Source organism: Macaca fascicularis, chromosome 9 (assembly GCF_037993035.2).
Source record: "Macaca fascicularis isolate 582-1 chromosome 9, T2T-MFA8v1.1".
In the NCBI taxonomy this organism is placed as follows: domain Eukaryota; kingdom Metazoa; phylum Chordata; class Mammalia; order Primates; family Cercopithecidae; genus Macaca; species Macaca fascicularis.
Genome location: NC_088383.1, coordinates 97,472,749 through 97,499,237, shown reverse-complemented (window position 1 = coordinate 97,499,237; position 26,489 = coordinate 97,472,749). Strand labels below are relative to the sequence as shown.

Genomic DNA, 26,489 nt, shown 5'->3' with positions numbered 1-26,489 from the left:
GACTGAGTGGTGACTTCCAATCTTCTTATGTGATAAACTGAAACAGGAAGTCTGTATGCAATTTTGAGAGAGGTTTTAGTGTACATGTCCTGGTGATGCCCATTGTCTTGCCACAGTCCGTGCTTCCTATTATATGTGTTGCATTTATTGACAGTATCCTTTCATTCCAAATCTTATTTCTCTTTCCATCTTCTAGTACTCTCTTGAATATATCTACACATCTCATATATAAGAAATTCTTGGATCTTATATGCACGAAGCTACAGTGCATAATATTTTATGAGTCCAGCCTCAGATCTAGTTACCTAGGAATATAACTCAACCATTGCTGCTCTTAACACACAATAGGCTGGAAAGGCAACTTTCCTCTTCTCAAGCTATACACTCTGGGAAGTGAGGCACAGCCCCTCCACAGTTTCTATGATCTCCCTACATCTGGGACTTTGCCTGAAATGATCACAAGGCAGCAAGATTGCATTGGCATCCAGGCTCTCTTTCTTTTTCTTTTCTTCCCAAACTCCTTTATAAAACTTGAAAAGTGTTTTTACTCTTCATTTAGCATAGAGGAACATTAGCTTTCATTTCATCAAGTATTTCTCAAAACTCTATTTTTTATAATATATGTAAGCCCATGTACTGTTGAAAAAAACTTTCTTAAGTTATCTACTGCAATTGAAAATGTTAAAGATTATTATTTTTGATATAAGTTATGTAAATTGTATTTTGAAACTCAACAGGCTTCTTAGATTGATTTATAATCTGCCATTGCCCCTGAGATGATAAATGACACTGATTTAATGACTGGAGGGCCTAAGGTCAATGAGAATACAGACAGAAAAGCTACATATTTTAGTTTTAAAAATGAAAGAACATACACAGTTAAAAAAATAAGAATTGGATTTCATTAGGAATGATATAGATCTTTAAACACACAGCGCCATGGTTCTTTATAGATTGTCTTGGATAATGTCAATGATTTCATGGTAAACTTGATCATAGACATCTAATCCAAACAAAAAGTCTATATGATTGTAGTAAGAAATAGTTTTATAGTAAATGTGGTTTGTGATTTCAGAATGTAAAATTTTAACGTCTTCAGGGTCAGCCAACAAGTCACTTTCACCATTCCAAATTGCAGTTGCCACATTCATGTTTGTCACGTTGTAGAATGGAGATGTCGTCTAAAAATAAATGAATGAAAAAACAGTTTTCATAGGAGATGATACATTAGAAGGTTTTAATTACTAATTGTTTAAAATGATGAGTTTAAATACTGTTTTAAAATAAGTCAAATCTAATGGATTCAACTTAATGGACCTGTTGAAACAAAGGTGTGAAAGTATGAATAGGCATTACAAGTTTTAGTTGAAAATAAGTTATACATAAATCTAAACTAGATAGTTTGTTCCAATTCAAAATATTCAAACACTTCACAGAGATAATTTCAGTACTATTTATAAAATATGAAAGATTTTAAGTCAATTTTCTGTGGCAGTATTACTGTCAATATGTTTGTCAATAAATTATAAGTATTGGCAGTCCATGTCAACTCTGATCTCTTTGAATTTGATCTTCAAATTTTATATGAAGATCAGACTTTTATATGAACAGATCACATCAGCCTGGAGTTTAGCTGAGGCAGAAAAGTATGGAGGAAAAGCATAAACTTTGAAGTCAGACAGACTTGGGTTCTAGTACTTCAGTAATTTTGTCATTATACAATTTTTACCACATCTCATTGACTTCGAATTTTTCCTAATTATTATATATGTTTTCTCATCTTTTCAAATAGAATAACTGGTTTTAGGGTCAATAAATATATTATGCCTTTTATTTCTCATTTAACCAAGTGTAAAGCTATGGATATAAAAAAACACAGTATTTTTCCTCTTGAGAGACTTTGACTTCTTCTACTGCCTGTCAACTTTTCTAGACTTATCCAGGATATTTGTTGTTAAAATACGTAGAAAACATAGAAAAGTCACTTTGGTTGGATGTGACAATATGTATCCAAATAAATATTGTCTTCATCTGCTGGTCCTTATCAGTGTGTTATTGTACTCTGGAGATTTACAGTTGATCCTTGATCTATAGAAAAGTTATCTAAAAAATCAGGAAGGCAGAGAGTTTTTATAGAGAATTATGTACCTGATTATAATGAACCAAGTTCAGATCAGGACTGCCCCAGTCATAAGCTTTCAAATGAGTAGAATTTAAAAGCTGAAAGAGAAACAAAAAAATAAGACCATATCATTTGTTCATTACAGTGGCAGCTGAGCAAGTTAAGCATGCAATGCAATATATACCCCCGTTGTACTGGGTCTGCTGGTATTTATGCAGGTGGGCTTCTTTGTTCTTCTTTTCCTTTGAGTAGAGAAATAAATGGAAGGGGTTGGAGATTGGAGCAGGGGAATCTAAAGAAATAATTCCATTGTCTTTATATAAATGTACGTATACCCAAGGCTTTTTTCTACCCAGAGGGGGGCCTCTTTTGGGAGAAGTAACATCAGGCTCCCTCAAATCTTCAGCTTCATCAACAGAGGTCAACACTGAGTGTCTTGCACTAAGACTAAGATAACACCCACCTAAAACACTTTGCTTCAAACAATAGGGCTCAAGAGTTTGTCCCAGAAGTCATTTTTTTCTTCACCCCTTTACACTCACAGCCTCACCACCACTTTCTAGCCAAGGTTACTTATGACCTTGATATTTCTAACACTTTGATCAATTTGGAGGAATTTTCTCATGTTATCTGTTGGCAGCATTTGACATAGTTGTTCATTCCCTCATCCTTGAGATCTTTCCTTTACCTAGCTCCTAGAATACCACAATTTTTTGATTTTCATTTTTACTTGCTATTCCTTTTCAGCTTTGTTTAGCCAATTTAGTTTCTGCCACCTGACCTGTTAATCTTTTCCGATCTCAGTACCCAATCCTTTCTCAAAAGGATCTTGCTTTTCTGTCTATACTCACTTCATTTGCATTCTCACCCCTGGCTTTTTGTATTCTCACTCTCTTGGCTTTACATGTCATTTATATTCAAAACGTTTACCTTCTTTTGTAAGTCTTTCCTAAATTCTAGGCTCCTATATACAACTGCTTACTCAACGTCATCACTTAAATATTTAAAACTTATTTTACCTTTCCTCCATAACCTTCATCATCAAACCTCCCTATCTCCTTTAATGGCAATATTACCTTTTCCTTATGTAAGTCAGAAACTTTAGAATCATCCAAGACTCTCTTTCTCTCTCACCTCTTATAGGGTCCTTCATTAAACTTTGTTGCCTGCATGTTCATGATATACATATGTTTATTCAGACTCCGTTCACTTTCACCATCTCTGCTGTCAACACATCAGTCCAAACAATTGTCATTCCCATTTGGATTATTGCAGTAATTTTCTAACTCTCTCACTGCTTTCACTCTTGTCCTACTATAGTCTACTCAACATAGCAGCCAATGTGTTCCTTTTAAAACTGTAAACTATGTCATATCACTTCCCTGCTCAAAATCATGCAGTGCCTACTCACTTCACACAGAGTGAATGCCAAAGTCCTTACAACGACATGCAGATCCCTGTCTTACTCATTATTTTTGCCTCCTTTCGCTAAGTTTCCATGTTCCAAATGTCACCATCTCACTAAACCCTGGCCTAACCTTTCTATTCAAAAGTACAACCCACTTTTCAGCATGCCTAATACCTTTTCCCTACTCTTTTATCCCAATTTCTCCATAGTTCTATTCCCTTCTAACACATTATAATAGTTTTTAAAGCTGACATGGTTACTGTTTATTATCTGTATACCTACTAATAATATGTAAGCTTGAGGATGACAGGAGTTCTTGTTTTGTTCACTGATGTAGCCCATGAACACAGAATAGTATAGACACATAGTAGGTGTGCAATAAATATTGTTACAATGGATAAATAATTGCAAAGATTGTTTAGATTTTTCTAGTCTAGCCATCACCAGAGAATAAAGTATAGCTTATCTTACCTAAATATAAGTTACAATAAATGTTTTCAGTAAGTTATACCAAATCAATTACACTATAGATTTAAACTTTTTGTAAATGAAAAAGCCTTACCCAATATCTTAACCATACTTTAAAGTTACCTAGTGTTTATTAACTTTAATGAACATTTATAATCATTAGCCTTTTCAATTCTTACAATATTTTTCTTAGTCAAATCAGATAATTATTAATTTCACTTTAAAAATAAAGGAAACTGATTCAGGAAGATTAAATGAGATGCTGAATGTCACCCTGCCACTAAGGTCCAGAGAAAGGTTTTAATTTCTGGTCTTTTGATCTGAGAAAAGTGTTCTTTCTACTATGTTATCCTGGTTTTCAACATTCAGACTGCATTCACAGTGTTTTGTTTTTAATCAATATCATTAATTGAACAAATATTAGTTGAGTATCTACTATATGCTAAGAACTGTTGGCCTTGGAAATACAAAAGTGAACAAACTTTTCATGGTCCTCAGGAGTTAACAGTTTAACAGAGGAGAAAGTGCAGTCTAGTGAAAGCGTTTCAGAGTAGGCATCAGGATAACTAAGTGTGTTCCAGTCAGATTTTTAAAAGTGGAATAGTTTTCAAGCATTGGGCAAATCAATTGTGGGACATGGCCTAGATAATCCCTAGTCTGCTGTTGTAACATTTTCTCATTTGTAAAACTGATGTTTATATTGCTGTAATATTACTTAGGTTTAGAGGATTTATTAAATTATGATACTAACATTTTATTTTTATTTATGTATTTCTTTATTTTTGAGACAGAGTCTTACTCTGTGCAGCAGTACAATATTGGCTCATTGCAACCTCTACCTTGTGGGTTCCAGCGATTCTCCTGTCTCAGCCTCCCAGGTAACTGGAATTACAGGCATGTGCCACCATACACGGCTAATTTTTGTATGTAGTAGAGACAGGGTTTCACCATGTTGGCCAGGTTAGTCTCAAACTCCTGACCTCAGGTGATCCACCCACCTCGGCCTCCTAAAGTGCTGGGATTATAGGCGTGAGCCATTGCACCTGGCCTCAATATTTTATAAACTATAAGGAATTATAGAAATATATAATAATTTTATTTTATCCTTATAAATTTATTACTCTATGGCCATGGTATGATCCCTAGAATAATGAGGTAAACCATGAGTAGCGTAAATTAAATTGTATTGAAATGCACTTTAGCAGTTATACCTGACTCCAATGGAGCATATTTTGAACAGATGTTCCTGCTGGGTTGTGTGAAAAATACACATCCAAACGACTCTGAGGGATCAAAAAAAAAAAAAGCATTTTTATATTAGTTGAATCATAGAAAGCATAATCTCAATATTTATTGAACTAAATTATTTCAAGAAAATTAGGTTATTTTAAAATTAATATTAATAAACAAATCATCAAATTGTATTTTAATTAAATATACAAATGTACTTATTCAATTGTACAATTTTTACGTTAATATAGACGCTATTTTTGAATTTCTAAGTTATTTGGTCTGTCACTCACCCTACTGAAAACAATCAAATGTGACTGACACAGGCCTATACACACACATACACAAACACCTTTTGAAAGCATGAAAGAACTAACAAGATAGAAGTAAATTACTAAAATAAATTGAGGAGAGAAATAAAGAACCCCCAAAGACAAACAAAGAACCAAAGTCACTTTGTTTAAGGTTGTCAGTCACAGAGAATGTGAAGTTACATTTTGAGACCTTAGCTTGTTGAAAAAAACAAAAAATCAAAGTTTAAGGCCTGTCAAAGTTGAAAGATTTTAAAAGAAACACTCTCCATAAGGGCCTCAAATTCTATAGTGCTCAAGGTAAAGCCATGATGTTAATCTGCAATCTATATTTGCATTGCCTAGATAGTCCCTGGGAACCTCAGTGAACCAGACATGTAGAGTACTGATCTCAAAGTGACCTCAGGTGCCTTGAAAAAGCAAGCAAGATTTATTTCCACAAGAAGAAAAGGCCTGTCTTACTATCTAATTCTTGGTAAAAATTTCTCAAAATCAGTTAACTCTACTCAGTCAAAGAAAAGCAAGTATATGAAGAGAGAAGTATCATGTAAGAACAAGCAAAAATGAAAAAAATTATTTTAAAAAACCTCACAAATATTTTTTATGATATCGGATGCAAACTATAAAACAATTGTTCAGGTTTACAGAAACTGTAAAGCAACCACCAGAGGACAGGAACCTGAAGAGAAAAAAAATACAAGAAGCAAACCTTTCATTAATCCCAACTTTCATCCTGTGGATTTTCCAATACGGTGCAGGGAATTAGAGCCAAACAGAGTATGGCAGCCTTGCTGGGCAGAATAAACAGAAATCGATCTATGTGGGTGCTATGGAGTTGGACTAAAGGCCATAGATTGCCAGGAGAAGTAGTCTCCTGAATTAACGAAAAGTGAATAAAATAAGGGCAACCCTAAAAAGTCTAAAAATGGGCACTGACAATTAGCTAAATGAGCCAAAACTCTTGAAAGGGTAACTGCCATGGTTTGAATGTTTGCTCCCTCCTAAACTCCTGCTGGTTGCCATTGTGGTGGTGTTAGGTGGTGGGATCTTTGGGAGGTGATTGAGCCATAAAGGCTCTGCCCTCATGGATGGGATTAATGCCATTATAAAAGGGTGTGTTTGAGGCTGGGGATAGTGGCTCACACCTGTAATCCCAGCAGTTTGGGAAGCCGAGGTGGGTGGATCACCTGATGTCAGGAGTTTGAGACCAGCCTGACCAATATGGTGAACCCCATCTCTACTAAAAATACAAAAATTAGCTGGGCATGGTGGCATGCATCGGAAGTCCCAGCTACTCAGGAGGCTGAGACAGGAGAATTGCTTGAACCTGGGAGACAGAAGTTGCAGTGAGCTGAGATCGCACCACTGCACTCCAGCTTGGGTGACAGAGCGAAACTCCATCTCAAAAATAAAATAAAATAAAAGGGTGAGTTTGGTTCCCTTTTGCTTCATTGTTGCTTCTTTGCCCTACACCTTTCATCATGTGGTGGCACAGCAAGAAGGTCATTGCCAGATGTCAGTGCCTTGATCTTGGACTTCCCAGCCTCCAGAGGTGTGAACCAATACATTTCTGTTCATTATAAATAACCCAGTCTTGGGTATTCTATTATAGCAATACAAAATGCACTAAGACAGTAATTTAACCAAGAGAATGTGCAGCATACTATTCCCAGTACCCTGCATTCAATCCTAGTCACAGAGTGAAACAGGAAAACATAGCCAACAATAAGGACATAAAATAATCAGCAAAAGCAGATGCAGAGATGCTGCAAACATTAGAGTTAGCAAAAGCTTTAAAATAAAGTATGATTAATATGTTAAATAAAATATTTTTTAAAGTTTAAAATGGTCATAAAGGAAGAATATTTTAACAGATAATTAGAATTTATTTTATAGTCAAATGGACACTCAAAATAAAAATATAATATATAAACGTTAAAATTTATTAGATGGATTTAAAAGCAGACTATACACAGCAAAAGACAGGATTTTTGAACTCAAATTCAAACCTATATAAAATATTCAAACTTAAGCACAAAAAAAAAAATAGAGCAAGGAAAGATGTTGGCCACTGTCAGGTGGTCCAATATTTTGAAAGAAAAAAAATAATTGAAATATTAATGGTTGAGAATGTTTAAATTTGATGAAAGAAGCTCACTGTATCCCAAATGGTGAATCCCAGTTAAACTGGTATAAAGTGCTTGCATTATTTAGGATGTGGATATAAACACAAATTTAATGTAAGTAATAATACATGATACATTTTATAATTTCTAAGAGAATAATAAAGAATATTTTTAAAGCTGTAACAAAATAAGATAAAATAAAATATTAAAAAGTATTTCAGAAACACAAAAGTAGTCAAGAAATGTGAAATAAAAAGAACACCAGATAGGACAAATCAAAAGCATATAGCAAGATGATAGCCATAAATCTAATCTTAATAATTATATAAAAACAAATTTACTAAATGCCATAATCCAATTAAAAGGCAAAGACTGTCAAAATGGATTTGAAAATATTGTTAATACACATATATGTGTGTATATGTGTACATATATACATATATACATATATATGTACATATATATGTATGTATGTGTACACATATACACACATATACACACATATATATACGTAGAATATTAATCAACCATAGAAAAAAAATTCTGCCATTTGTGACAGCATAGATGAACCTGGAAGGCATTAGTAAGTTAAATAAGCCAAATAGAGAGAGACAAATACTCTATGATATCACTCTATGTAGAATATTAAATAAATAAATAAAAGGATGAACTCATAGAAACAGAGTAAAATGATGGTTGCTAGGGTCTTGCAGGTGGGAAAAATGGGGACATGGTGGTCAAAGAGTATAAACTTTCAGTTATATAGTAAATACATTTTCAGACCTAATGTACAGCATGGTGACTAGTTAATAATACTGTACTGTATGCTTGAAATATGCTGAGAGAATAGATCTTGAGCATTCTCACCAAAAATGTGACTATGTGAGGTGACAGATGTGTTAATAACTTGATTGTGGCAATTATTTCACAATGTATTTATTTGTCAATTGTACCTCAATAAAAAAGAGAAAATGTCTTTTGTTTTCATTGCCATTCAGGCTACTTGAAACTGTCAAAAATAAAGTTCTGACTGAACAATGTTAAATAGCCTGTACAGAAATTTTTAACAGAAACATTCTGTAATTAAAACTCAGATATTTATTATGTCCTCTAATTATAATTATTCTCTGTGTTTGAAATAAGCTCCAATATAATGCTTAGTTTTCTGGTACACTCCAGATACTCCTTCCATCATGGGTCACTACTGTTTACCTTAATGTAGGTCAGAGGCTTATACAACCTAAATTGCATTGTTCTGTTCATCCTTCCATATGAAGAAGTGCACAGTAGCTTTCATAAACACCTGTCAGGCCTATCTGTGAGCAATCTGAAATGTTTACCAGAGTCTCTACTTCACCTTTATCAGAAAGATAAGAAGGAATCCATTCCCTGAAAGAGACCTAAATAATAACCACGCACCCTTGACAGCTGTACTCAGATATCTCAGGCTCATTTCCCCTCATAAGAGTTAGAATTTTTTTTTGTAAATTATCATCAAAAAATCATAACACCTGGACAAGGTCAAAACTTTGGTTGTTTGAGGATACATTTTCCAAGTCACATTGTGAGCATTTTTGTCATCTGTTTTTCCTTGCATCATGACTTGCTTTCAGTTCTCACAACTTGCTTTCAATTCTCTGGTTGGTTTTCCTTTTTACAAACTACCAGATTCTTTTTTGGTTTTTCATACTGGCTCTAAGCAAACAATTTTAAGCCAGACCCTACTTCCTCCACAGATCTTGCTAGGCTCAAGAGACTGATTCAAGCTGAACCACAGTTTCACAATTAACTATTTCCAAACACACTGTGCGTGAAAATTTTCTACTTCCAACTTCCTACAATTCCAGTTAAATTAAGACACAGTCATATTACAATCTACAACACTGTCAACTTCTGTTGCAGAAGAAATGCCACAGTTTTGAAGGCTAGAAAACCAGAGTATAAGCTTTTCTAATAATTTACACACAAAAAAAGAGTTCTCAGAGATATCACATTATAATTACAAAAAATATAGAATTGGCCAAATATACTACCTAAAACATAGAATGAATGGATAAGTAAAAATAAACATTGTATTTATGATTCTTCCAGGCCTCCCATAGTAGGTGCTTAGCACTAGATGAACGGAAAAATATGAAAAAGAGGAAATCCGGAAGTAATCCTTTTTGCCTTCTCTGGCAGAAGGTACATTGCTCATACCTTTATGGGTGGAAAAGATGAGAACTGAGTTTCTTAGAGCATTCTGAAAATAAGATAAGGTTGAACAAAATCAACAAAGTCAACAAACATGTCCTTGTGGCATAAAAGTGTGTTTGGGAATTAAGAGAATACCTCTCTTTCTTTGAATGTCTATATTGGCTCTCTTTGAGAAGCTCTTAAAAGGTCCAGGTACAAGAACTAACCTCTAGTCCAAATGGCATATTTGCTTCTGCCAAATCTGCATGAGAAATGCTTAGAATGAATGCCTATATCCTTAAGAGAACCTATATACAATCAATCCAAAGGTTTTGGTAATAGTACCTTGAGTACCACAATGGTTTCCCACTCCAAGAGTATTGATAAAAGCTAGAAACTTAAAGATAATTGGCAGGCACTAATTCTAATTATGGAAGGATCAACAAGGATGGGAAGGAGTATTAGGAATCAGCAGGAGGAGTTATGGAGTTACCGGAAACAACTGAATAGAAGAGGACTAAATCTTAGAAGTCTCAGGAAACTAATACCCAGTAGCAAAGGTCAATAAAGATACCCATCACATCAGCTGCTCTCGAATATTTACAGACAACAAGACAAATATGCAAGTAAAACAATCCTAGCATGTTAATGCAAGTTAGTTGTACAATGTTGGTATAGTCATAAAATCAGATAGGCTAAGAATCTGACTACTAGTGTATGTGGATGAACCACAAAATGACACAAGGTATAACACAAGCACTATTATTATTACACTTTTCAAATATTGGAAAATATACATATTTCAAATTCAACTTGTTCTTACCATATTTAAGTTTTTTGAGTCATATCCAAACATCATAAACAAGATATTGAGGCAAATCTTATCAAAAATCTGTAGTGGACACAGCTTTGAACCAACGAATTTTTTAAATGAGGTTTTAGGCAAGAAGTCTTTGTTGCCAAAAAAAGCCTGTAAAATAAATTTATTTTATCCACATTTGGATGACCACAATAAGTACTAAAGAAATGTTATCATAATTCACTATGTATAAAACCAAACAAATTATCTCACAGTAGTTTGAAAATTTCAAATAAAGGAAAAAACTTGGAAGCAGGGTGGTTTGGCCACTGGATTTCCTCTTACAGTGAGGTTCTAAAGTTATAATAAGTAAAATTGTATTCCTTTGTAGAAACAAAGGCAAGAATCTAGTGTAAATGAAACCAAAAATTTCAATTCATACTTGTGGTTGTCTAAATATAGTCAAGATCTCTTATTTGAAAGCATACCATTATCACTTTGGGTTATCAATGACATAAATAAAGGTAGAACATACCTTGACTATTGACTTCCATTTATATGTCATTCTAACTAAAGGACTTTTTAAGTACTTTGTGGAAAAAACTGGTGCTAAGGCAAAAAATATTTTGATTCTTTCAGCTATCTTTGGTATAGTAGAAAATGTTATGAAACCTAAAATAAAATAAGATATAAATTAGTAAGCTATTCTTAAGCAATTACTAGCATGTAAGAGATGACACCAAGGAGAATAAGAGTAAGTTCAAAAATAGTTTCTGAACAATTAACTATTTCTTAATTCACCTATCAAACATTTTTAAATCACCCAGTATATTGTAATATATTGGTCATAATATAATGCAGATAATTCAGGTTTCTACAATGTATAGACCATAAAGAATGATACTTTAGCAATAAATCAGACATGTAACACCACAGTTTAAAAATCAGGAGCAATATTGAACATTTTTTATAACTTGCAAAGGTGAAAATGAAATATGTGAATTTTCAGACAGGTGAATTTTACACTTTAGGTGACAGGCTCAATAAATGTCCCATTGTTTTAACATTTATCTTCAATATATTTTAAAATTCCTTATCATCTTATACAGAGGATACTAAGCATCTTATTTTATTGGTAGTTTTGAGGCATTAATGTGAAAATAGTCATTTTTCCCTTTGCCGTCTTATCAAGCTATCTACTTACACGTCAATATTCTGATAGATTATTTATTTATTAATTATTTATTTACTTAGGTCAGGCTCTGAGAAGCCAAACAACCAAAGAATTATATATCATGTGATAAGTCAACAAGCTCCGACACTCATTACTCATTTTTTTTCTTATTTCTACATTTTCAGGCATTCCTGGTTTTAGATAATTGAATAGTTGATGAGAATTTGGACTAAAAGTCACATATATGGTTAATACATGTCAGAGAAAAGATCTGTAGAAAATGGGATTAGATTGTTACTCAACATGCTTTTTGTAGTAGGAAGTGGATTATTTCTATAAGAAAATTACAGTCTTCAGCTTAGAAACGATTTACTTAATATTAGCTTCTATTATAAGATGGCTTTTTCTCCCTGTAAAGTAGAATAACATGAGTAAAGAGGTTTATAGTACCATGCAAGAGAATTATGTTAGGTCATAGGTAATTTATTTCTGAAAGTAAAGTTGTTATATATTAGGCATTAGAGTTCTGATTAAAGTTCTTTTCTAGTCATGTTTAAATATAGAAAGAATTCCCTGATTTTTGTGCATTTCTTAAGTTTGATCAGTCCTAAATGCAAAAACATACATAGGTTTTCATCTTTTCCACTCATAAAATCCTATGCTACATTTTTGAAAGGAAAAATAATATGAAAGTTCTATTTGTAGAACACATAATAATGGCAATCTCACTTTGATCTTAAATAACATAGATATCCAACTTTTATACAATTTGAAACAAACAAAACCACAACCAACCTTGTCTTTACAGTGAATTCCTTGTGACTAGAGAAGCCTCCGTGTGGGATCAAAGCAGCATGTAAGATTCCAGGGCATTCTGCTATACTATGTTTGTCTCACAGTGTTTGTTTTACTTACAGGTCTAGAAGCTTATCTACAACTTTAACAAGTATATGCATAACCTGAACAAAGAAATTAAGGGATATTAGCAATAATCTTTCTTGGCATACCAATAGTAGTACCCTGTGAATGGCCTACATAAAATATTTCCTCTTGTCTGGTTTGCTTCACAATGAAATCAATGGAGGCTGGAAGGTCATATTTTGCCATCTCGTCAAAACTACAAAAGAAAGAGGAAGATAAAAATAGCACTTTCTACTAATGTTATGTTAATATTTGAAAATAATGAATAGGTAAATGAATAAAGGCAATTTTCTACTGTCTTTTGTTATTAATCAGGAAGTTATATGGTATAATTATCTTCTAAATAGAGACTTCTGTGGGAACTCAAAGTCAAGGAAATAAAATCACAAGGCAGTCTTATAAAGAGGGTGTTTGTATATGAAAAATAGAATAGGGTAGACAAAATATATGAGTTATAGAGTAGAAGAGTAGTCAAAGGAAGGATAGGGTTGGTCAGTAAGGTACTAAGTAAGAAATAAAGATTATTGCTGAAACATAAGTAACAAACTCAAAATCACACAAGTACTCTTTAACTTTCAAGCCAAAATTCACATAAATTTTAATGGTCTATGGAAAGTCCTAAATTGTGAAAAGAGTAAGACCTAAATTTTATTTTATTTCATTCAAAATGAAAAATTTGTATACACTTATAAAATGAAATGTTACTTCATTTTATTTGTACCTGAAAGCCCAGAATTCTTTGGAATTCGTTTCCAGGTACAAGTGTTTCCTGGACCAGGTATTTCCTCTGCTATTTCCCATCCACACATCATAACCAGCATCTGCCAGAATGAAGCCCAGACTATTGTTGGGAAGATTGGAAATCCAGCTGCTGGCAGATGTAAGCAAACCATGTTGCAAGTATACAACAACCCTCTGAGCTGAAAAAAAAATGTAGAAAATTCTTTATAAATTTTGTGGTCATCTATATGAAAATCTCTTATATGAAATTCAAACTTTTAGTACATGATAGTTTAAAGTTTTTAAAGATTCTTTTCATAAGTAGGGTAAGTTACTAAGATTTAATCCCATTGTATGACAGAGCTGTTTAATACAGTTCACTAACGGTTGTCTTTCAAATAACCAAGTGAGCAATTAGGTCACATCACACTTAAATATATACATTTTAGTGAGAGAGAATAATCAAACATTTTATAGTAATTCGAGCACTCATACACATTTTAAGTAATACATTTTAAATAAGGGATCAATTACATAGCAAAGTTGACAAATCATTGGCACATGGTCACGGTATTCACTGGTCCTACCATATAACTCCCATCAAGAGGCTGCCAACCTGATAGAAAAATGAAACAAGCCCTTGAATGCTCAGTAAAAGCCAGCCAGGAAAAATCCAGCTGAGAGATGACATCCTGTAAGCATGGGCACTATCCTTCAGGAATTATTGTACATCTTTTAAAAATGGTGAGAATATATTTGTGATAACCCAATAAGTAGAACACAGGAGTCTGAGGAACAAGAGCTTGCCATCACTCCTAGGAACCCACTTAGGAATCTGTTCTCACAGTTTCAGCCTCTGCATCTCTAGAGGCCCTGGTCTCCAGAGAGAAAATGCTACCACCAAGGCACTGTGAGCATCCTAACAAACTTAAAGCTATGACTACTGCCTGGTCACTGTGGGCTCTTCATTACTGAAGACCAGGAAGTTCATTGACCCTTATCATCATAAGAAAGTAGGTCTGCTGATACAAAATGAGGAAAGGGAGAAATACATTTGCTCTTCAGGTGATCCACTGGGTCATCTTTTCCTACTTCTATGCCCAGTTTTAACTGTACACGAACAAGTACAACCATCATCTGATATGAATATGTTAGCCCCTAGGGATGAGGGCCTAGCTTACCCTATCAGGCAGGCTAGCTGAGAGGTAGAGAAAGCTAGAATAGATTATGGATGAGGACGTTTATGAGTACAAGTTACGGCCTTCGGTTGCTTTTTAAGGGTTTCCTATTGCTCATCAGGCAAGCTAGCTAAGAGGTAGAGTAGAGAAACCTAGAATGGATGGTGGAGGAGGACATTTATGAATACTAGTTATGGCCCTAGTATTGCTTTTGAAGGGCTTACTATTGCTCCTTTCTCGGCCAAATTGGAACTGCCTCACCTAAGAGATCACACCTCCTTCTAGGGGTAGCCTTCAGGCAATGATTAACTGACATAGGAACACAAAAAGTTGGCTCTCTAATCTCAAGGTGGAACCACCTCTGTAGTGTAATTTTTATGGGAACCTTGAACTTCTCTGAGATCATTTTTTAGCTAGCCCCAAGCTGAGTCATATTATATTACTCCTTAACTCCTTACCCTACTTTATCCTAATTTCCACGTTACTGCCTCCTGACAGTATTTCACCAATCAGTCACATGTACCTGAACCCCTCTCTCAGACTCTGCCTTTAGAGCACTCTAAGGCACTTGCTGTGTTTTAAAATTATCTTTAAATCTTTAATACAGTACTTGCAAAATGAGGTCTTAGCTTGGGGGATAAATAATATTATTATATAAAATCTATGTTAAGATTTTCTGCTACTGGGTGTAACCTTTATAAATATGCAAAATTATGTTAATTAAGGTCATTTTAAATTAATATCCTCTCTGAAGTGTACTTTAATGTTCAAAGTAACTTGAGAGGATGCCCTATAATATAAGAAACATTCTATTTTTTTCACATTCTGTTTCCTTCTGAAAGAAACATACTTTCAGGAAGAAAAGCTAAGGAGAAAAGAAAATACTTGGCTTTTATTTGGGTAATTATATGAATAAGCAAAAGTAATCCATTACATATCCTACTAGTGAGTGGCAGATCTAGGATTATACCCCAGATCTCCTAACAAATTCCAGTGCATTTTTCACCACACTCTAATGATTCAAATGTACTTACTGTTGGAATAAAGAGCCCTGAGGCTGCTACCAACCTCATCTCTCTGCTGTTTCTAGCGGAGAGAATGACAAAGACGAAGAAGGAAATTTGCACCAGCCTTTCTTCAAAATCTAGAGCATAATAATGTTATTGTGTTTCACAGCATTTCTAATTTCTCATCAGAAAAAGAAAATTTTAGAGAATCAACATGTAAGAGCCAAGTGATCCACAAAAGAAACCTGGGAAGAACAGCTTGTGTTCCATCACAACCTCTCTGTGACCAGAAGGCCAATGTATCTTCTTGCGTGTCTCTTCTTGTGGCATGTGGGAAGACACATGGGAAGTTGAGTATTCACTTAATCTTAAGGTGCTTTTCTTGTCCTACATTCTCCATCAATTAGAACAATTAAGAACTTCAGGACCTAGATGGTCACCAATCCATCTTCAATTGAATATTACCTAGATTTTTATTATTGTCTGTCCTCCCATAAGGAATTCTATAAAGGCCAAGGATATAACCATCTTCGGTTACAATATCATATTCTTCATCAGGGTAGCCCCAGTAGGAAATAATCTGGCTCTAGATAAAGAAAAAGCAAATCTTTTAGCATAAAATTGTTATCAAATAAAGTTGAATGGTTTGCCATTTCTAACGCATTATGTGATAATGAACCTTGGTGTTCTCTCTCAACCTCAGGCCTATCTATTTTTATTTTCACTAATTTGCTGATTCATTCAGTTAATAAATATTTGTAAACACCTACTGAGCAGCAGTTTTATATACTAGGGATTGAAAGAATAAAACAAACAAACAAACAAATAAACCCCCACCCTCAAAGAGATATCTCAAGAATATTTTCTTTTTTAACTACTAGTCTCTCATACTTTTACCTACCCACCTATACACAATTTAAAAATATACATGCATCCATAAATGTTTGCATGTCTATGTGTATATCTAATCTTATATCTGAAATTTGTATATATGTAAATATATAGAGAAGGAGGTATATATTCATACCCTCATATATGTGAATATATATTTCAAATATGTGAAGGTATGAATATATTTACACATTTTTCATTACAAAGATAGAATAAGGCTGAAGGAGAAACTAAGCTATAGAATAGCAGATGAGAAACAACATATAGAATGTGAATATAGATATGTACATTTGACTGTAAATCTATTAAATTAAAATTCCAAATTTGAAGAGTAGCATTCTCTGTTATTTTGGCAGTACAGATTTATTTTCTAACAACTTACAATATTCATATCTGCTTCAGGGTTTGCAGATCTTTGATTTTGAAAGACACCATGGGTAATTCGAAGAATTCGGATAAAATACATCATTGTGAAAAGATACCACATTTGGGACCTATATATAAAAGGAATATGTTTATACAGTTAAAATTGCAGCAAATTATACCATTTATAAAACTGCAGCAAATAATTCTGTGAGGTAGGAAATATTACTGTTTTCAGGTGAGGAAACAGAGGCTTCGAAGAATTAAATAACTTGGCTAAAACCATACAATGTATAACTGGCAGTCAGAATTCAGATTCAGGACTGCTTAATTTCAAAGTCCATGCTTTTCTGGCTACCCTATTTTGTGGATAAATTCACTCTCAGAAGTCTCCATTATAGTATTATTCAGCCCAATTCTGAGAGCTTTATCATGTATTACAAATTAAAAGAAAGGGTAGATTTGGAAGCTTGGATAACTTTCATTCAGCAACTCATTTTATTTTTTTTACAGATTGGTGATTTTTGAATCTCCTAAATTCTACGAAGGCAGAACTCTTAAGTTTTTTCTTAAAACAATAAACCAGGGACCCACAGAGGCTGCCATCCAGATTCTCCCCCAAAAAGCATGACTTACTAATCTTATGAGCCTTGTATAATAAGCCAACCACTATATCTAGAAGGATACAATCCAAGGATTATAAGACCCCTACCTTCGCCACTCACTAGCTAGGTGACTGAAAGCAGATTACTTAACCTCTCTGATCATCAGTTTCCCTGCCTACAAAATGCAACTAATACCTACTTCTCAGGATTGTTATAAAACTTAAATTTGATCAATGTGATATGATGTTATCAGTGTAATGCCTGTCATATAGCTGACATTAATATGTAACAATCCTCCTTATTCAAGAGAACAAATTACAAGCAATTTAGGGACATAATTTACATGCACATAATTGATATGTCTTTCTTATACATTTATTGGTCCAGTTTCCAGTGCACTGATAACTTGAAAAAAAAATATGTAGCTCTGAAAGTTTTAAAGTGTATTCATTTTTTAAAAAACACTTTCTAACTTAAAACTTTAATTTACAGAAGCTGCACTTCTCTCCTTTGGTCCAAGTATTTATATTTGGTATAATATCTGTGGTTTTCATTGAAGGCAACAGCAAAGTTTAAAACAGCATTACCAATATCTTCTACCACAGAGAAGACCAAGAGCTGCTAATTTAACTGCACGTAGAAAAACTTTAAAACATTTGGAATCACATTTAGATATTCCTCTTTGGTTGTATTCTTGGAAAAGTGCTCAGCAGGCAGCAAGTCTACTCAGTCCTCTGTCCTCATGGGCTGTCTCAGATAAGTATATGGAAATAGCTTGGGAAGGAATACGTTCTCTGTCTGTACATGTGTTAACTATATGTATTACTACACACTGCTTGCTTTCTAGCTGAGGTTTTAAAATGCTTTGCATTATTTCTAGAAGGAATGTATAGACTATCATCTGAAACAAGATATCTTTTAAAATAAAATTCTATTGATAATTATCTTGGGAAAATAGGCATACTCTGGACTGTTCCAGGCATGTAGGTTATGACTGCCCAATTTATAGCCTCAAATATTTACCCAAATTTTAATATTTTTATACAAAGGAAACACAGAAGTATAAGCCTTTGACATATAGTTGTGGTATGCCTAATAACCACCAATGGGAAATGAAATGAAATTAACTGAATGAAATTAACCTTATTATTTGCAATGACTCATCAACCACACAAAGCAACTAGTGAAAAAGTTCACCAAAGTCTAGAATATGGCCATTGAGCACTTGAAATGTGGCCAGTGAGAAACTAAATATTTTATTTTAGTTAAATTAATTTTAATATGAAAGCTAAAGCAGTGTAAAATATTTTTCTGTTAAATACAACTTTAAATTTTTATAAGATTTTCTGTATTGTTAATCCCAATTCAAGATTGTCTTGAAACAAAAGCAATACTTGTCAAATATCCCATAACTGAAAACAAGAAAATGGCAGGATGACATGTTTTTTCATCCATATCATGCTGAATGGAAAAGCTCATTTATTACCTTAATAAACAGCTACTAGACTTTACGTTGAAATGAAAACTTTCCATAATGCAATTCAATAATAATGATGTACACATTTTTCTAACATGAATCAATATGCAGATTTTAATTCTAAACAGCAGCATTTATATAAATTGGCTACAAAACTACAAGAAAAATAGTTGATATTAATAAATTGAGTTGCTTTGCAACTCAAACTTGAATTTGATATTAATAATTTTAAGTTGACATGAGCTATTTAAATATACTTAACTTGAAGAAATAGAGTTTTTAAGTTGATACATTTTTACTTCAAAGTCTAATCAATTTTTCTAAAAAAGATAAATAATTTTGTCATAGTACATGCAAATATAAGAGAAAATGATTTATTGATAGTCAATTCAGTTACTGAAACTTTTAAATATGTTTCAAACAATTTAGGTATGTGAAACTACTGTTGTAGATGTAAATTTTATGAAATCCAAAAACACCTCAAGTGTGTCTAATACAAATTTAGCTCCAGAATTAAGATCTTTTATACATGTAAAATACACTCTGGATTTTGAAGGTTTACAAAAAAGGATAATGTAAACTATCTCAACAATAATTTTTCTAATACTTACATGTTGAAATAATAATTTGGATAAAATGGTTTACTATTTATTAAGTTCATGCAAGATATCATAGAAGTAATCACCACTACTAGATTAAAATATTACCTTGGCCTGTAAACCTTGTACCTAATGGAGCAGGTAATCATTATTACTTCACTTTAAGTACTTGCCATAATTTTCCATCCATGCTGGCTACCTGGTGAGATATTATTCCATGGAGCAAATCACTGGTGCTTTGCTCTGCTGAGAGGCAAACTTTCATAAGGCAGTCAAAGATGAAAGTGTGTAAAAAAGTGCAGTTTTGTACCATAGCACTAAAACTGGAGGTTGCCAGAACTTTAAATAATGATTTTTAAAAGCTGTCACCCATTTAGCAAAAGTACTTAAACAAAATATGAAGATATCAAATATCTGTAATATTAAATAGAATTTCCTAAAAGATGACTTGAGAATTATGTTTCTTTAACTTCTGCCATTAAAATGATTAGTTTGACTCTAGGTACAACACACAACAATGAAAAATATTATATCATACCTTCTGCTTTTGTTGATTTTAAGTGTCCAATGTATGTGTCTTCAAAGTAGTCAATCATATATTGTGTTTCTTTTAGCAAAAGTTGCTAAGCAGAGCCATAGGAAAGCTAAGAAAAAGCATATTATACTAAACAACAAAATAAATAGAACATTTAGCTCAAGACAATATTAAATTCAGCTTCCTATTTTTTCAAGCCTCTTTCCCATACATTAATCCAAATACATTCACATCTTGACAAAAATGAGAAAACCACTACAGAAGTTGTCAGTGATAGTTTCCCGCTAGTGTCCATTAAAAAGCAATTAAAATTATTAAGATATGAAACTTCCCTAAAAGTCTGAAGTAGATTTATTTTTCTGTCTGGCAGTTATTGTAATAACAGTAACAAGTAGTGACTATGCAGTCTATAATGACTTAAAGGAGTTCAAATATAGAATCAACAGTCTTAAAAGTATTGTTAGGTCTCAAAAGAAGACATTTGCGTGGCCAACGAACATATGAAAAAAAGCTCAACGTCACTGATCATTATCCAACTGAATTACCATATGGCCTATCTTGATTTAAGTATTATCCTCAAAAGTCTTGTATATTTTCTAGCGAACAGATAGTGAACTCTCATAGTCTCTGAGAATTCTAAATTTGATTCTAGTTGCCAGGGAAACTGTATTGAATATGACAAAATTTCTATCCTCTTGGTGCTTAAATTCTAGTAGGAGAAAAACAATAAATAATAAATAAGTAAATAGGTAAAAAAGTGAGATTACTTCTAAAAGGGATAGAGATGAAGAAAATAAAGCATTCATTTTTCCGTCATGTAATGGAATAGGGAGTCACTGGGTGGCTATTTCAGGTCAAGTGGTTAGAGAAGACCTCTTTTAGGTGACTTTTAAGCTGATTTGAATGAAGTCATTCAAGGAGTCAGCCTTGAAAATATCAGGAATAGGAAAAAAGTCAAGGGAAAAGGTCATGGTGATTAGGAAAAATAAATATTAGACATGGGGACTGTCTCACCTATCTTGCAATCCTAATTTTCTCTAGGTCATCTAGTCATTCTTACCTTTCCAGAAAGCTGTACTACTGCTAAGTAGTCAACCAAGGACCCATTACTCTCTTAACTGTGAAATCAGGTGTAACCCATTCTGGAGGTTGGGGCGTAATGAGAAATTGCAAACCGCTATGGCTACTTCCATTTGATGACCATAGCAATCCAAAATTCTGGATAACTGTTTTTGAAAGAGCATATGATCATAGGGAGAAAGCAAAAAGACAGTGAAGTATTAATGAGAATTCACAACTACAGGAGATGCAAGTCATAAAGGATGCTGTATATACAGAGAACAGCATAAGGTTTTCTTCTGCCATAGATAAGTGGAAAATCTGAGGATGTGTTCAAGGAAAAGAAAGAAATTCAGTTTAGCCATAGCGCAGAACAAATGAAGGTACAAAAGTGATAACTGTAGGATGAGAATAATATATTGAATATTTTTTATGCCAAGTTAATGCAGTGGAACTTAATTCTGTATGAAACTGAGAGCTACAGAAAGTTTTTGAGGATGGTAATGACTTTTCTAGAAGCTGGGTGCAGAACTGGGAAGTAGGAAGACTAGTTAGAAAGCTACAGTAATAATTCAAGTAAGAACTGATGGCTTGAACTGGTCTGATGGTAGTGGGTTATCAGAATTTATTAGCATTAGTGTCACTAAAGTTGGTATACAGCCCTCCACTGCTAAATTTGACTGGCTTAAAAAAAAAAAAAAAAAACAGAAAAAACCTGATGGCTTGAACTGAAGTAGTCAATTCATTTTTTTGGCAATTACTCTTTGAAATGTTAAATGTTCACAGTGGGCAGAGTGCAGTGAAGAAGAAGTTCTGACTTGACCTTATTCTGTTCACTGTTTTCCACCATTGCTGGTGGAAATGGAATTTGAGTAACTTTTCTGTTGTACAATCTGATGTGACTGGATGATTCAAGAGACAATAGAGAAATGGTCAAAAAGACCTGAGGACTGATAGGTATCAAGGATGAGAAAAAAGAAACTATTGAAGATAATTATGAAGTTTCAAGTCTCATTGTCCATGATGATCAAATTATTAATAGAAATGAGGAAGCTGGAAAGGATGGAAAAGAGCAGGAGAGCAAACTCAGAAGACCATGAAGGCCCCCTTGCTTCACCATTGAGATGATAGGTAACCTTGGGCAAACTCACTTCAACTTATTGTTTGTATTAACATGTATAAAATGGTGCAGAGGGCAGTTGAAATAGATTACTGCAAATGTCCTTTCCAGATTGACGATTTTGAGATTTTAGGGCTATGGCTGTGATCACATTAAGCTTTTAATTTCAGAGAAATCTGAACTTTTAATTTCCGAAAAATTATAAACTTGAATGTATAATTGTACACTATTTTTGCAAGATAAATGTTGCTTTAAACTGCATATTTTTAAGGCTTTTGACACAGTATCAGACTGTATTATGAAAAATTTGTCTGGAACACTTCCATCAGTAATATACCATTGTGTATTTTGCTGTATCCCTGAAAATAAAGACATTTTTACATTTACAAAAGTAATTCCTAACCTGGGGGACATAGCAAAACCTTATCTCTACATAAAGTACACACACACACACACACAATTAGCCAGGCGTGGTGGTGGGCACCTGTAGTCCCAGCTACTCAGGTGGCTGAGGCAGGAGAATCGCTTGAGCCTAAGAGGTCAAGGCTGCAGTGAGCCCTGATCATGCCACTGCACTCTTGCCTGGGTGACACAAGACGCTGTCTCAAGAAAGAAAAAACAAAAAACTCAACAAATGAAAAATAGTACCACATTTTAATTTCTATTTGAATATAAAAAATTAAACACATGCTTATTGGACCTATGTATTTCTTTTTATTCAAGAACTCTATCCAATATATACACATTTTCCTTTTGGCTTTTGTCATTTGTGTATTTAAGACTTTGAATAATGTTTTTAAATGATATTAACTTTAATCTTTCATACACCTTTCAGAAATTTACTATTCGTATTTTGTTTTGTGTATTTTGTAACACACAAGTTGTAAATGATTATGTATTGTTTTTCTGTTCAGTTCCATCTTTCATTTTTATGCTTAACAATGTCTTCTTAGTCATATATGCCCGCCTACATTTTCTTCTAGTTCTTTCATTAGATATATCTAGTATTAATTCATCACCCATTTGATGCATGGTATTTTTTTTTCATGATGGGGACATGAAGTAAATATTCTGATTTTTAAATGTTTCCATTATAATTGGCTACCATTGTCAATTTTCTTATTGATTCTGATACTTGTTCAGTTTCTTAGTTTTCCAGGTAATAATTTATCTGCAAGTCAGTGTAACTTAATTATTTATTTTTTAATAGCTCAGTATTCTCATTGCCTTTTGTTGTTTCATTGAGAACTTCCAGTACAATGTTAGGAGGGGGAAAAAAACAATGGGAATGGCACCAATCCTTCTCTTGTTCATCTTTATATTCCTTAGAACATACGGAATGCGTTCTGACATAGAACTTATTGAAGAGTAATTTGGAATTTTCTGATGAATCAACCGTTGTCTTTAATCTTCACAAGTTTGAAAGGTATACGTTATTGTTCCCATTTCCCAGATGGAGAAATTGAGGTTCAGGAAGGTTACACAAAGTCCCGGGTCTAAGAAAAATGTCTCCCAGATTCCAAAAGATGTGTCTATTTTGCTAATAGTGGCCATTCAAGCATTAGGGGAAAGGTTGCCCGTGGTATCGCTGGTGTTTCTTCTTCCCACTTTCAAATCTAGAATAGTAAAATAGCAAAAATCCCAACGGGCATGAGAGTTATCATAGTAGATAGGGTAGGTTGGTTCTCTGCTGTGGTCAACGTCAGCTCTGTGGCGAGGCGGGTTCTCCCAACAATAGTCCACACCATTTCCAGGCTTTTCTCGGCGACGGGCAGCCCAGAGTGCGGAACTTCTCTGGATGCGCCCGGCCCCCAAAGCGAGGAGACAAGACAGCCCCGATTCTCCGCAGCCCCAGGTTTACTCGTCAAGGACCGAGGGGCCTCTCAGCTCCGACCGCCTCCTCTCCGCCCCCTGCAGGCCGGCCGGAGGGACAGCTCAGGGCCCAGGTCGGCGAAGGGAGCACGGAACCAAAGAGCGCTAGCGCCGGTCCGGCCATCTTTCCACAAAGCCCGGGCCGGTCCGCCCCGCCGCGGAGACTCAGCACGGATCGCGGCTCCCTACCGCCATGGCGCGGGTGCTGATCGTGGGCGCCGGGGTGACAGGAAGCTTGTGCGCTGCGCTGCTGAGGAGGCAGACGTCCCGTCCCTTGTACCTTGCTGTGTGGGACAAGGCTGAAGACTCAGGTGAGTTGTCTAAACGCCGAAACCTGGGAAAAGAGGCCAGCCGGCCGGGCTGCTGAGGTGGTGTGGGCCTGCATCCGAGAAAGTCTAAGGCGACAACGCTAGATCCTCAGCTCCCTGAGAGGCCGTGTAACCCGGCCCATGCGCTCAGCTGCGCGCCTCGTCACGTGATCGGGGACTTCCGCCGCCCGGGAAAAGACCCAAGAAGGGGCGAGGGTGGGGGCGGGGCAGGAGTACTCCGCGCTCTACAGAGGGAGACCTGAGAGAGCAGCGTGGAGGGGCCCCGACCCGAGTTTGCAAAGCTTGGGCGTACTGCTGTCCCTAATAAATAGATTTTTGCCTTGGTCTGTCTGTTGGCTTTGCAGCTTTCTGCAGATTATGAGACTCCCAAAGTGATTACAGACCAAGACTTTCTGAAGATCTAGTTTGCAGAATCCTGTCATTTTGATGAAGATTGACTGCATGAATGAAAGAGCATTAGCTGACTCATTTATTCTGACATTTCATTCATCATTTTTAGTTTTATCCATTCACTGACACCTATTACTAAATATGTGCGCTATAATGGTGCTGGACACTTTTACATTGTTCATGACTCCTTTTCTTCTAAAATCTCACAATCTATCAAATACTTCAAGTTAAAAAGGTTTCTTAAGATATTTTTGAAGTAATCTGGTTGGGGTAACCTAAGGTGCATTGAATTAATTGCTAAGGCTCATTCTAATGCAGTAAGACATTTTCCTGTGGATTAATTCAAGGTGGAAGAATGACTACAGCCAGCAGTCCTCATAATCCTCAGTGCACAGCTGACTTGGGTGCTCAGTACATCACCTGCACTCCTCATTATGCCAAAAAGCACCAACGGTGAGTTAGTTGCGAGAAGTGGAATCAATCTTAGCAGTTGTATGATGTCATAGGGTTGCTGTGAAGGTTAGATTAGCTGATAAATGGAACATAGTAAGGGCTCAATAAATATCAATTACTATGTTGGTGTTAAGGAAGAAGGCAACTAGCTGTGATGGGGGTCAATCTTCTGAACCAAATTTAAAATTGATATACTAAATACATTCGTTTGCTTTCATTAACTTTACTTCAAAAATGTACTTACAGGGAAATAGCCCTTTGACTAATGTCAGCAAAAGACCTATGAATTCTCAAAACATTTCTCTTCTTCACTTGTATTATAAGTTTTATTTAACACAAATTATACATTTTATTTAATACAAAATATTCATAGGAAGATATCTATGATTTTGAATTATAACCTCTAAGAATTATTGAAAGAAAATATAGTCTTTTAGAGCTATTTATGGTATATAATTACATTAAATATATATATTGATTTATTTCAGTTTTTATGATGAACTGTTAGCCCATGGCATTTTGAGGCCTCTAACCTCACCTATTGAAGGAATGGTGATGAAAGAAGGAGACTGTAACTTTGTGGCAACTCAAGGAATTTCTTCAATTATTAAGCATTACTTGAAAGAATCAGGTGGGAGTAAGATTTTCTCTGCCTAAATTTTAAAATTAGCATTTAAAATCAAGTTACACACATAGTTACATATTAATACTACACAGGAAGTTATAAAAATTAGGTGCTCTATTTGCTGATCAATAGCTAGTCCTTCCCCAAAGTAATCATTGATAAGTTTCCAGTGTATATTTCCAGAACAATGTTTATGCATCTCTCTATTGAGCTACATGGCTGTCTCTATTTATCTATAGTATAGATATTATAGATGTGTGTATATATATACATACATATTTCTTTATATTGTTTTAAAAATATACTCAAGGGGGATAATTTTACATAAATGATTCTATACCTTGTTTGACTCATATCTTGGATCTATTTTCATATCAGCAAATTTAGTGTAATCCATTTTCTTTAATGATTGTCTAATATTTATGACATATGTGTACCATCGTTTATTTAACTATTAGCTTTCTGGTAAATATTTAGGCTGTATGGGGTTGGAAGATTGTTTTGGTTTTTGCTAATACAAACATTGCTGCAT

General features: G+C 34.4%; 2 protein-coding genes across 11 annotated transcripts in view; one reads left to right on the top strand and one right to left on the bottom strand.

Moving 5' to 3' along the window:
* Positions 1 to 881: 881 nt before the first annotated feature.
* Positions 882 to 20,738, bottom strand: LIPJ (lipase family member J). Of its 2 annotated transcripts, XM_005565885.4 has the most exons (11): positions 20,655 to 20,738; positions 20,113 to 20,238; positions 16,913 to 17,024; positions 16,105 to 16,225; positions 13,456 to 13,654; positions 12,821 to 12,930; positions 11,175 to 11,311; positions 10,664 to 10,810; positions 5,210 to 5,281; positions 2,149 to 2,220; positions 882 to 1,181 (listed from the first exon to the last, which is right to left on the bottom strand). In XM_005565885.4, exons 3-11 carry the CDS (start codon positions 17,015 to 17,017, stop codon positions 948 to 950), a joined length of 1,197 nt encoding a protein of 398 aa, XP_005565942.3. In that variant the 5' UTR covers positions 17,018 to 17,024; positions 20,113 to 20,238; positions 20,655 to 20,738; the 3' UTR covers positions 882 to 947. The 2 variants fall into 2 exon arrangements, with proteins under 2 accessions (XP_005565942.3, XP_065376262.1); XM_065520190.1 differs by lacking the exon at positions 10,664 to 10,810.
* Positions 20,739 to 24,319: 3,581 nt separating this feature from the next.
* Positions 24,320 to 26,489, top strand: part of RNLS (renalase, FAD dependent amine oxidase) — a 413,866-nt gene continuing 411,696 nt past the window's right edge. For 7 of the 9 annotated variants that reach the window (XM_065521115.2, XM_065521117.2, XM_065521118.2 and 4 more), the window contains exons 1-3: positions 24,320 to 24,471; positions 25,227 to 25,332; positions 25,821 to 25,963. In XM_065521115.2, the coding sequence (XP_065377187.1) occupies positions 24,354 to 24,471; positions 25,227 to 25,332; positions 25,821 to 25,963 (367 nt within the window). In that variant the 5' untranslated portion in view covers positions 24,320 to 24,353. The remainder of the gene's footprint in view (positions 24,472 to 25,226; positions 25,333 to 25,820; positions 25,964 to 26,489) is intronic. The other 2 variants (XM_074002164.1, XM_074002163.1) reach the window with 2 other exon arrangements.